This window comes from Branchiostoma lanceolatum, chromosome 6, assembly GCF_035083965.1.
Source record: "Branchiostoma lanceolatum isolate klBraLanc5 chromosome 6, klBraLanc5.hap2, whole genome shotgun sequence".
Lineage (NCBI taxonomy): Eukaryota > Metazoa > Chordata > Leptocardii > Amphioxiformes > Branchiostomatidae > Branchiostoma > Branchiostoma lanceolatum.
The window spans coordinates 16,683,916-16,696,780 of NC_089727.1; the positions used below are offsets into that span (position 1 = coordinate 16,683,916).

General features: G+C 43.2%; 1 protein-coding gene across 1 annotated transcript in view; it reads right to left on the bottom strand.

Annotated features, from left to right (window-relative positions):
• The window catches only part of LOC136437523 (prokineticin receptor 1-like), a 33,343-nt gene that overhangs the window by 3,545 nt on the left and 16,933 nt on the right, over positions 1-12,865 (bottom strand). Inside the window, exon 4 of the mRNA XM_066432139.1 lies at positions 2,604-2,681. Within this exon, the coding sequence (XP_066288236.1) occupies positions 2,604-2,681 (78 nt within the window). The remainder of the gene's footprint in view (positions 1-2,603; positions 2,682-12,865) is intronic.

Consider the following 12,865-nt stretch of genomic DNA (forward strand, 5'->3'; position numbering starts at 1 on the left):
CCAACGTTTTGGGGGTAATAATAGATGAAAAATTAAACTCAAACGCCCAATCTCTGCTATAAGTAAAAATCAATTAGCTGAAAGAATTGAAGTTATTGTGAAAATCGAATACATCATCCCTCAAAAGATTCTCACAACTATATCATATGCAACAGTCTTATATACCGATATTTAACTTACTGTAACATTGTTTGGGGATGCGCCTACCATGCAATTCTACATCCTCTTACAACTCTCCAAAAGAAATTCACAAGGATAGCAACTGCTTCTGACTTTTGCTGAGACAAAAAACTAGATATCCACGATATCAATAAATATGCAAACAATCACATTTTCCTGGCGTTTGAAAGTGCCATTAAAACCCATTATAGCCCACTGTTGTAGTAAGGAAAGGAAAGGAACATGTAGTAGTCAAATGTTCAGTTATTATCTAACTTTAATCTATACTTAATTATTTGCTTATCATTATCTATAGTTATCGTATTCTATGTATAGTTTTGCTAGATTATTTATAATTCATAAGCAAGGACTATATAATGTGCTTGGTATAAGCTATATACGCTTTTTCCTCCTCCCAAACCTGTTTTTATCTATTGTTTATCGTATTACGTATTATAAATTTTGTTATTGTGCAAATTAATAAACAAACAAGCAAACAAACAAGCAAACAGACAAATAATTACTTGTCCCGGTGGACTGCCGGCACCCGTAGGGGTACCTCGCGGTGTTCTCACGTTGAGGTCACGGCGACGTTTTGTCCGCGGGGCCCGGGTTGAATTTAAGTCAGAGTTAAATTTGTGTCGGGTCCCCGCCGGGCCCAAAAATGGCCCGGTAGCCGCAGGGTGCCCCACGGGGCCACGTAGGGGTCACGCCAGGAAGTGACAAAAACGGCCCGGGAACTACCCGGCAGGGCCCCTTTTTCCAATTGTGACCTAAGCATAAGATAGCATGAAAGACGCGTCCATTTGTCGCAGTTGATCAGTTCTGTCGACGCCGTTTGCTCGTTTTATCAGTCCGAGAGCTAAGAGCTTTTCACAGTCTACGAAATAGCACGCTTTCTTTACTTCCGGGCTAAGCGCAGCTCAAGGGTTGGCGCATTCAAGTGTTTGTGATTGTATCTTTGTGGGCCCGGCAGTCAAAATGCGCGTAACTGCTCCTCCATATCTGGTACTTAACATGTTCACTGAATTGGTCTGTAAATCCAGGAATGCTTTATTGCTAGCTGAAGGCCAAGGTTAAGAAACAGTCTTTACATAAAGCAACTTTTAAGATCTGCAAAAGGCTCGGAAGCTGAGCTAGCTGCTGTAAAGGTTTGCACAGTGTGTCTAGTCTTGTGGTAGCGTGCTTAGTCCAGTTGTTAGCGATCCTGCCTCTGAAACTGAAAGTCCCGGGTTCGATCCCGGCTGTGATGCTCACCCAACATGCACGCTACCGGAAAGGGTCGCCGTCCTCAGGACAGGACATTAAGCCGTGGTCCACTGTTCATTGTGCTTGTCGAAGAAAAGAGCTAGGGGAATTTCCCCGTACAATGTAAATACTGTATATAGCGTCTGTCTTCTCTGTCACGACCAGTGGAAGATTGGCTCATCTGTTCATTGAGTTTATTTGAGCTAAACTGGTTCGAGATCACTTTCCTTTCCTTTCCTAGTCTAGAGCGCGCATACGTGTATATGCACACCTACACAGTATATGTTTGAGACGTTATAGGGGCATCATTGTTTGATACGGTGACCTCACCCCGTCTGGCCAAGTAACCAAGTCCCGCCTGACATACAAACGACGTTTTGAATAAAATGTACGTTATGAGGTGGTTATGGAATATTACATAAGAGACACGGCACCCGGAACCCGGCCAAGCCTTAATCTCGTGCGGCAACAACTTTGGACCCGGACCAAACCAGCGTCCCCAGCAGCTATCACATCATGCACATCCCGCCGCCTAGCCCAACCCTGGACCCGGGCCGGAACAAACTTGCACACCCACGCCAAAACAAACAAGAAAACAAACAAACAGACAGACAAACAAAGAGACAGACAGACAGACAGACGGACAGACGGACAGACATACAAACAGACATACATACAGACAGACAAACAGACAGACAGGCAGGCAGACAGGCAGACAGACTGACTGACTGACTGACTGACTGACTGACTGACTGACTGACGGACGGACGGACTGACTGACTGACTGACTGACTGACTGACTGACTGACTGACTGACTGACTGACTGACTGACTGACTGACTGACTGACTGACTGACTGACTGACTGACTGACTGACGAACAAAGAGGCAGACAGCCAAACCGAAAATAATACCTCAGTGGGCTAAGAAAGGGTTAGCAGTAGGCGCTATGCGCAGGCTACTAACGTTAGATATATGTTTGGAAACGGTCGACCAGACGTACATTAAAGTAGCATCCACTGCATTTCGTCAGTGACTGTGGTTTGATAAGGCACCCCCCCCCCCCCCATCCAAACCATACAGCATCTCAAACAGAACTGCGAACCTGGCCAAGCATGCACAGACGGTGATCTACGAGAGGATACAGAACTGGAGGGACAAGACATGATGATGATGATAATTAGACGTTCTGCTTACCGAGCCTCTTCCTGGATGGGCCAGATCTGCCCACAGAAGGTGTTGTGCGGGATGTGGGGCAGCATGATCACCAGGTATCTATGCAGGGGAGGAGGCAAAGATACGCTAAAAATAATTACTCAAGCAACTGGATAAGATTTTGAAACAGTCAGACGTTTCAGATAGCATCTGCTATCTTTCGTCAGTGACATTCATATCTTGTTACCTGGATGTCTAACCTTCATCAACGTATCGAGGAGGCAAAGAGTTGTTATTGATGGTCAATGTTCGGGTTGGAGTCATGTCGGCGCAGGCGTACCCCAGGGTTCAGTTTTGGGGCCTCTCTTATTTCTTGTATTCATTAATGACATGGTGGACGGTCTAGTAACATACCCCTTTCTATTTGCTGACGATAGTTCATTATTGGACATTGTGGAAGATCCTAACGTTACAGCTGATCGACTTAATACTGATCTTAGGAAGATATAACTTCAACATGGCTTATGGAGCTTAACCCCTTAAAGACTGAAGAAATGTTGTTTTACCCTCGGACTGCATAGCCCATAACTTGATATCTTTTTACTACGACAGGGGCTGAATTGCGAGGAGCGCACAATTGGCGGAGCACTGATAGTGTCGACAAATTGATAAGGTCACATTACTAGAAGCTATTCCTGTTGTGGTTGTTAGATATACGAATTACTGGTAGCTAATCGTATTTACACTAGTAGCCTGAATGTCATCCTGTTTAGTTCCAGGCTGTACCTTCACCATACATCAACATGTATGGTGAAAGTAGAGCCTGGAACTAAACAGGATGACATTCAGACTATATCTACATATCCAACGAAGCTTAAAGTCTTTAAAACTTGTATTGAATCGATCTTATTGTATGGGGCTGATTCATGGACATTAACAAAGTCAGTGTGTATCCTGCTTGATGGGAACTACACCCGCCTACTCCGTGCAGCCCTCGACATTTCCTGGAGGAGCCACAAAACAAACAGTGAGCTGTATGGCGACATGCCACAGATTACTATTCGCAACCGTAGGTTGTCTCTGGCCGGCCTTGTTATGCGCCACAAGGAAATGGCGGGTATGGTTCTCCTCTGGAAACCGAATGAAAGGCGTAGGCGTGGTCGCCCGTCGTTGACACTAAAGAAAGTAATCGAAGAGGATATTGGCCTTGAAGATGAGGATCTTCGATCAGTCATGTGCGAAAGGAACATGTGGAAACACTTGTGTCACCTCTAAAGAGGATGAACTGAACTGAACTGAACTACATATCCTGTGTCAAGAAACTCCGGCGCAATACAACGTGTTTAACTTTTACCATTTTTCCTTACAACGTCAGCGACTGAATGTTGTATACATTTTCAAAACGTGGCTTATCCTTCTGCAACCTCACGGATGCATGCCAACCTTATCAGTTCGGAGATGAAAATTCACCAGGTTGTATTATTACTGTCAGTAGGTACACATGTGAGTAATGAGGCTGTTGTAACGAGCTCGAGGCACCTCCTCGAACACGGGACCCCCATTTTTCGTCTCTTCCGAAAGACGGTGCAGCTTCGACAAGGATACCTTTCCCGGATTCGATCCGGGGTCTCCCGGATCCAACTAATTGGAAACAGGAGGCTCAACTAGCCTCTACCAGTCTCCGCGGGTCGCTGGGAAAATAGTAGAAATTGTCCAAATAGAGTCAATTGTATGAAGGGAGTCGGCTGCGGAGAGAGGGTCCAATAGATGGGAATGTTATCCTCTATGGCCAAAGTCCCCCGGCAAATGTTCTCTCTATTTCCGACGTGGTTAGTCTGGTAGAGACTAACGCTCAACTGCGAAGCCGCTACCAATAGAGCTACAGGGACATCCTAATGACTGATATTTTCCCTCACTAATCACTTTTCTCAGTTCACAGAAAAGCGCTCACTTAATTCCCGTTTGTTTTTTAAGACCTAATCCACCGTTTGGTTGAGCTAATGCTACTTTAGCTCTACACTCCCTCTATCTTGCCCTACACAACAGAGTAGACCTCGCGGTTGCTATTTATATGCATGTAAGCGTGTGTGTCGAGTTCTGGAGCACGTAATCTGATTTGGAGTTGATTCAATCATCCTTCGGAAACTCCCTAGTGAATTGTCTTCACCCTTAAGAGGCACCAGTCTGATTCCTTAAGGGCTCTAAATGTGGATTTCTGGGCACGGAATCTTCAAGGACAGGACCGAGAGCGATTGAGGTTAATTAATCTTCTACCAGCCGACAATGCAATTCCGTACTTCAGTCGCTACAGGGGAATATGCACTCGTCTGTCAAATTACACTCAAAGTTAGCAGTGGGCCCAAGTTGATTAACTTAAATTCAGGAGTGACCTAAACATGCCTGTTTCGTTCAACCTTAATTGATTGCATGTACATGACCTCGTTGCATAATGAATGCTTTTATCATGTTTCTTAACAACACGTTATGAAGTCTGTGTCCATACAGTGGCCACTGTTACCTTTCTATATATACCCACCACTATGTGGATATACATGTTGTTTTATTCCATGTCATCTCGACTGACAAGAAATCGAACATGACATGAACTCATTCTATTACTGAATGCCTTATATTCATCCATTATAGTTATTCACGAATGTCTCATTAAACCAAGACAAGTTGTTTTAGATATTGACTGAGCGTACTTTACTAAGGGATTGTTGATCTCCAACCCAGTGGTTTTAGTGATATAACTCGGGCAATCAACTAGAAATAAAAAATGATGCAGGAATGCAAATAAAACATCTCGTCTCATGGACATAGATAGATTCACAGATGGAAGTTGGAGCTTCCCTCCTGGACATCGTTATGAATATGGATTATTACACTGACGCACAAGGTCTATCTTTAAGTCAATGGTCTTTAGAAAACCTGTCCTTGAGAGCTCGGTTGTATATCTAAACGCCATTTGTAATGCAAATAGCTGCCGTTTCTTAATTGCCGCAAAAGCTAAGTGCTTTTGTAAGAGGTTATCGGGTTCATCGACACCCAGCGGCATGCCCTTAACTGACGTACTGTCGTTTGATGACTGCATCAACTCGGGTAATTATGCTAATTAAGACCCAGATGGCGTGCTAAATACGTGCATCGGTACTGGTTAAAAATTAGCCTCTACCAGGCTCCGCTGATCGCTGGGAAACAGTATAAATCGGCCAAATAGAGTGAATAGTATGCCAGGGGTAGTCCGCTATCAGGGAAGTTCAATAGGCGACCCACGGAGCCTGTGCGGAGTCGGTATCTCGTTTGATGTCCGCTAATCGCTATCTAATAGGTGAGAAGCAGCTAAATAATCCTTTTATTGCTTTCCGTTGGTCGCCTATTGAACTTCCCTGATAGCGGACTACCCTTGGCATGCTATTCACTCTATTTGGCCGATTTCTACTGTTTTCCCAGCGATCAGCGGAGCCTGGTAGAGGTTAAGAAATAGCAGAATACACACGGACAACTGGAAAAGTCTGCATTTCAGATGAATTCAAAACATACTTCCAAGACTCAAGGATTTCATTGTTCATGATTAGCTATGCTGACAATCCGACGAAAGTTTTGAATAATGCCATGAATCAAGATAATGTGAAGAAAGTATTATTTATATATATACAATCATTCAGCGAATTACATTTGAACCCGCTAAGCCTCATGGGACGGGGACGCCACAAGACGCTTTCATTAGCACTCTGCTGACGCCTCAAACCGCCATCTGTTTTCTGGGATTTTAGTATTCTCGATGATGGAGATTTATTTTAATTTCTTCACAATTGACAGCGCAATTTTTTTTCACCGGCTATTTGTTATGTTGTATTGCGTTTTTTTGGGTTTCTATTCTTTGCGGGTTTTTTTTATTCACAAAACATCAAACATACAAAAGGGACAAGGCGAAGTGGCGACGGACTCAAGTTATATATGCGCTTGTTTGCTGTAAATTCTTCGTGATTTAAGATTATCCAGTCCGCTTATAAGGAATGATTCTGAATATCAGAAATCATGACAAGATCTTCGAATTAAAGACGTTGCAATTGTCAGACCCATAGACCGAAGTAGAAACCCCATCAAGAGCTCAAGGTTCTTCGCACTCGCTTTTTCCTTCAAACTTCCCGATGGAGATGAAGAAAACTGTGATATTTCATTGATATTGACGAATGATTACAAACCCAGCGTGATGAAGGGCGCAGTACATACTGTTGAAAACAGTTTGTTATGAGGTGACCATGGAAGTAGAAACCACGTCAATAACTCGGGGTTCTTCGCACTCGCTTTCTCTTCCAAACTTCCGGATGGAGATGAAGAAAACTGTGATATTTCATTGATATTCATCAAATGATTACAAACCCAGCGTGATGAAGGACGCAGTACGTACTGTTGAAAACAGTTTGTTATGAGGTGACCATGGAAGTAGAAACCACGTCAAGAACTCAAGGTTCTTCGCACTCGCTTTTTCCTCCAAACTTCCGGATGGAGATGAAGAAAATTGTGATATTTCATTGATATTCATCGAATGATTACAAACCCAGCGGGATGAAGGACGCATGCGCAGTACGTACCGTTGAAAACAGTTTGTTATGAGGTGACCATGGAAGTAGAAACCACGTCAAGAACTCAGGGTTCTTCGCATCCGCTTTCTCTTCCAAACTTCCGGATGGAGATGAAGAAAATTGTGATATTTCATTGATATTCGTCGTATGATTACAAACCCAGCGTGATGCAGGGCGCAATACGTACTGTTGAAAACAGTTTGTTATGAGGTGACCATGGAAGTAGAAACCACGTCAAGAACTCGAGGTTCTTCGCACTCGCTTTCTCTTCCAAACTTCCGGATGGAGATGAAGAAAACTGAGATATTTCATTGATATTCATCAAATGATTACAAACCCAGCATGATGAAGGACGCAGTACGTGCTGTTGAAAACAGTTTGTTATGAGGTGACCATGGAAGTAGAAACCACGTCAAGAACTCGAGGTTCTTCGCACTCGCTTTCTCTTCCAAACTTCCGGATGGAGATGAAGAAAACTGAGATATTTCATTGATATTCATCAAATGATTACAAACCCAGCGTGATGAAGGACGCAGTACGTGCTGTTGAAAACACTTTGTTATGAGGTGACCATGGAAGTAGAAACCACGTCATGAACTCGGGGTTCTTCCCACTCGCTTTCTCTTCCAAACTCCCGGATGAAAGATGAAGAAAACTGATATTTCATTGATATTCATCGAATGATTACAAACCCAGCGGGATGCAGGGCGCAGTACGTACTGTTGAAAACAGTTTGTTATGAGGTGACCATGGAAGTAGAAACCACGTCAAGAACTCGGGGTTCTTCCCACTCGCTTTCTCTTCCAAACTTCCGGATGGAGATGAAGAAAACTGTGATATTTCATTGATATTCATCGTAATAATACTGTATGATTACAAACCCAGCGGGATGAAGGACGCATGCGCAGTACGTACCGTTGAAAACAGTTTGTTATGAGGTGACCATGGAAGTAGAAACCACGTCAAGAACTCGGGGTTCTTCGCACTCGCTTTCTCTTCCAAACTTCCGGATGGAGATGAAGAAAATTGTGATATTTCATTGATATTCATCGAATGATTACAAACCCAGCGTGATGAAGGGCGCAGTACGTGCTGTTGAAAACAGTTTGTTATGAGGTGACCATGGAAGTAGAAACCACGTCAAGAACTCGGGGTTCTTCGCACTCGCTTTCTCTTATGAACTTCCGGATGGAGATGAAGAAAATTGTGATATTTCATTGATATTCATCGAATGATTACAAACCCAGCGTGATGAAGGGCGCAGTACATACTGTTGAAAACAGTTTGTTATGAGGTGACCATGGAAGTAGAAACCGCGTCAAGAACTCGGGGTTCTTCGCACTCGCTTTCTCTTTCAAACTTCCGGATGGAGATGAAAAAAAAACTCTGATATTTCATTGATATTCATTGAATGATTACAAACCCAGCGTGATGAAGGGCACAGTACGTACTGTTGAAAACAGTTTGTTATGAGGTGACCATGGAAGTAGAAACCGCGTCATGAACTCGAGGTTCTTCGCACTCGTTTTCTCTTTCAAATTTCCGGATGGAGATGAAGAAAACTGGGATATTTCATTGATATTCATCGAATGATTACAAACCCAGCGTGATGAAGGACGCAGTACGTGCTATTGAAAACACTTTGTTATGAGGTGACCATGGAAGTAGAAACCACGTCAAGAACTCGGGGTTCTTCGCACTCGCTTTCTCTTTCAAACTTCCGGATGGAGATGAAGAAAATTGTGATATTTCATTGATATTCATCGAATGATTACAAACCCAGCGTGATGAAGGACGCAGTACGTGCTGTTGAAACAGTTTGTTATGAGGTGACCATGGAAGTAGAAACCACGTCAAGAACTCGGGGTTCTTCGCACTCGCTTTCTCTTTCAAACTTCCGGATGGAGATGAAAAAATATTTCATTGATATTCATCGAATGATTACAAACCCAGCGGGATGAAGGACGCAGTACGTGCTGTTGAAAACAGTTTGTTATGAGGTGACCATGGAAGTAGAAACCACGTCAAGAACTCGAGGTTCTTCGCACTCGCTTTCTCTTTCAAACTTCCGGATGGAGATGAAAAAATATTTCATTGATATTCATCGAATGATTACAAACCCAGCGTGATGAAGGACGCAGTACGTGCTGTTGAAAACAGTTTGTTATGAGGTGACCATGGAAGTAGAAACCACGTCAAGAACTCGGGGTTCTTCGCACTCGCTTTCTCTTTCAAATTTCCGGATCGAGCTTAAGAAAACTGATATTTCATTGATATTCGTCGAATGATTACAAACCCAGCGGGATGAAGGGCGCAGTACGTACTGTTGAAAACAGTTTGTTATGAGGTGACCATGGGTGAAATGTTTTGCCTTTCTCCATCTCAGTTGGATTTTGATGGAACATTACCATAGGGTGTCGCGTCTCGACAATCGGCCCTAGCCTGAAGACCTTAGGCATTGATGGTTCTGACGTATGTACAAGACATCAACCCTCCCACTCACGACCATCAAACCTCCCACTCATACATGTAATCACAGGCTTAAGTTCCACATGTCACACCACAGGGGCAAGCTGGCGGTCTATCGCGGGAAATACTGTCAAGACGGATGGTCCCCGCACGCCAGACGCAATAACATTAGCCATTAGGAATTGAAGATGTATACGTTCTTGGCGAAAGTTCAACAACACTCTTGGGCCTGACTCTGTTTTGCCGTGAGGCAGTGCAAAAGACTAAAGTGCCAAACCCAAGGTCAACTCCCACATAACACTGTAGATGCATTGCTACGTGAACAAAGAAAATGGGGATGACATTTGGCAAGTCACCGGCGACGGTTTGGCTGTTTAATTTCTGTGATAAGAATGCGCTTCGAACCACAGAGAGTATACTTTTTGGAAACTATTACGATAGGTTATAGACACGCTTTAGTTTGGACAGTGGTGTGACACAAAAAAGGGCAGCCATAGAATGTTACTGAAAGCTTCCAAGATATTCTTCGAGGTTAGCCAATGGCACTTTCTTCCATCAGAGCTTTACGTAACTGCAGGGCGGCGGAGGGTCATAGTAACCCCGCCACGTCTCCTCATCACTTCTGCCGGTCTGGCGTGATCTCCAGACCTGCGGTGTTATATAACGGTCCATTCAGTCTGCATGGGAACTTGCCACCCGATTTCGCCGCGAGTTTCCTTTCAGAGTGTGCATTTATTCCCTAGTAGCGGATGCAACCACCCTGACCTTTATAGCGAGAAAGGCTTTTAGATGGATGTTCATTTGGTGGAAAAGCAGTCCGCTATTTCCGAAAAAACGGATCTCTAGGTCTAAGGGCAAGGTCACTTACAATCATTCATCATGAGAATGCGATACGAGAGTGGGCAGTGGAAAATTTTTATGTAAGGTTGTCCAGATGGCGCTTACGTGTGTGTGAAGCCAAGTCAATCGCAAGTGTGATTCAAATCCGTGAATTGAATTTCACGGATCGTTCCCTGGCGCTCATTGAGTTTTGGGCCTTCTTGATTTGATTTCGAGGCATGGTTCCAGGATAGTCCAGCGTGTATACGCTGTTCTATAGTTGGCAGATCAGTTTTGTAGTGAGGTCTAAAGTATGTCCAACGTTGCTGGGTGAGTCCGTGATGGTGACGTCAGTTGCTCTGAGTTGGTTGTCAAACGGTTGCGTCTATCCTCCAGACACACTATATTAATCTTACCACCTTTTGAACCATCTGATATGAAGGGGGTATAAAAGAATTCACAGCGATTACAAATATGCAACAGGAAATATGGCACAAATTCTTATGATCCACAGATAACCAGTCTTCTGGAAGAAACCTAACGTTACATTGCTGATCATATCAGTGTTGAACCCTTATAGTGGTAACGTTGCATCCTCCAGTGTTTAAAAGAAACCCAAGCAATATTAGGGCCCAAAAAACGGATTTTGAAACTCAACTTATTTTGTCATTTCTATACATGATTAGTTTAAACAACACTATCACAATGTATAGCGACGTCCATCATGCAAAAATATGACGTCGTTGTGATGTGAGAACCCACTGAAAATCGTCGCCAGGGTTTTCTTAGGCTCGCAAAACTAAGGGAATCATCGTACGGCACGTTTTGGCGCGGTTTTAAAATGCTTAAAGTATGAATTTATTACACAGATGTGCTAAATAGTGTCAGTAAATGTCGCTACCATTAAGATTTCAGCATTTTTTTTTGTTTCCATATTTTGGGCCCTAATATTGCTTTGGGTACCTTTAAGACATTTGTAATGTTCCAGAAATAATGGTTGATGTGAATATTGTCCTGTATCATTCGCCTGATGTACTTTTGCGCCTGCCTAAAATCTAGAGTAAATTATTAATGAGAAACCTTTCTATCGTCTCTAAAATTAATGTACCCCAAATGAAGCGAGAAATGGGCCTGATTGCTTCTATTCATGCAGACATAAGGGACATAATGACGCAGAACGAAATAAATCGCTTGTCTACTCTCCGTACAAATATGAGTTAATGAATTAAAGACCAAAGTACATGAATGACAGCCGTGTTAGATCAGCCGTGTATAGATATAAGGAATGGTGGCGGGAACCTTTCAATGAAGTCAGCCCATCATTTACGGTCTAATTTTCACCTACGCAGAGACGTCTTAACAACGTGATCAGTCTAAGGTGGAAGACAACTTTTATGTATATACACATGATTAAAAATACAACGAAAGACGCCGACACAATTAACAGTACTGAAATCATATTCTAGGTCAAGGTAAGTTATGGCGTCTCGTAAATAATTGTATGTTGTCTGCGCTTCGCTTAGATCAATTTGCAAAGTTCTTCTTATGTTACGAATGAATTGAATAATAAAACTTTGACTTTCTGAACTTGAGTAAGACGTCTTTGTTACCTATGAGGAACCCTTTGTAGTAGTTTTTACGACTTAGAATTTAAAACCATTCTCGGAAAATTGCTGGCGACGGTAAATCGTACAGTGTGCTACGTGTGTAATTCTTGTTATGTCATGCCTGGGCCTCTTACGGGTGTTCCGGACCGTGTGATAACTATCCGTATCACATGAGGTTCTAGAGGTGTATCACACGGGCTTCCATAGAATATTTCGAATGCATTTCGAGCGCGCCGGTTGCGCCGCCGCCGAAAATTCTAATACCGGATTCGGAGGTTGGAATCAATGTTGTTACAGTTTTTTTGTTCGAGGACACAAAACTCCCTCAACTTTTGGCGCATTCATCATTGAAATGTGTGTTTTCTCGGGTGGGCGTGACATAAATAAGATACAACACGGGGTATTCTGCATCACGAGATCTACGGCCGTCGGGTGATCCTACCCGCGGTCGGGCTGGTACCTCGGGTGATACGGAATACCCCGTGTTGTATTCTATATTTATATACACACACATCTTATTACACGGAACGCGGGGCAGTAACCAGAAATTTCAAACCAGAAAACGGATTATATTATAGTCTGCCAACTCTGTGATATAGCAATGTCGGTACGAGCATGCGAAGCCAAGCCAATGACGAGCATGCTGGTACATGGTATGGGAAAGAACTGATACAGGCTATTCGTAATCAAGGACGGCATATAAGAGTACTTTTCTGTGTCCTAAAGGAATATTCTTGCCGTATTCATCACAATTCTTTTGACAGCCCACCGAATGCGGCCATCATTCTTTCTATATGTATAGTTAGGCACGGTATGCGCG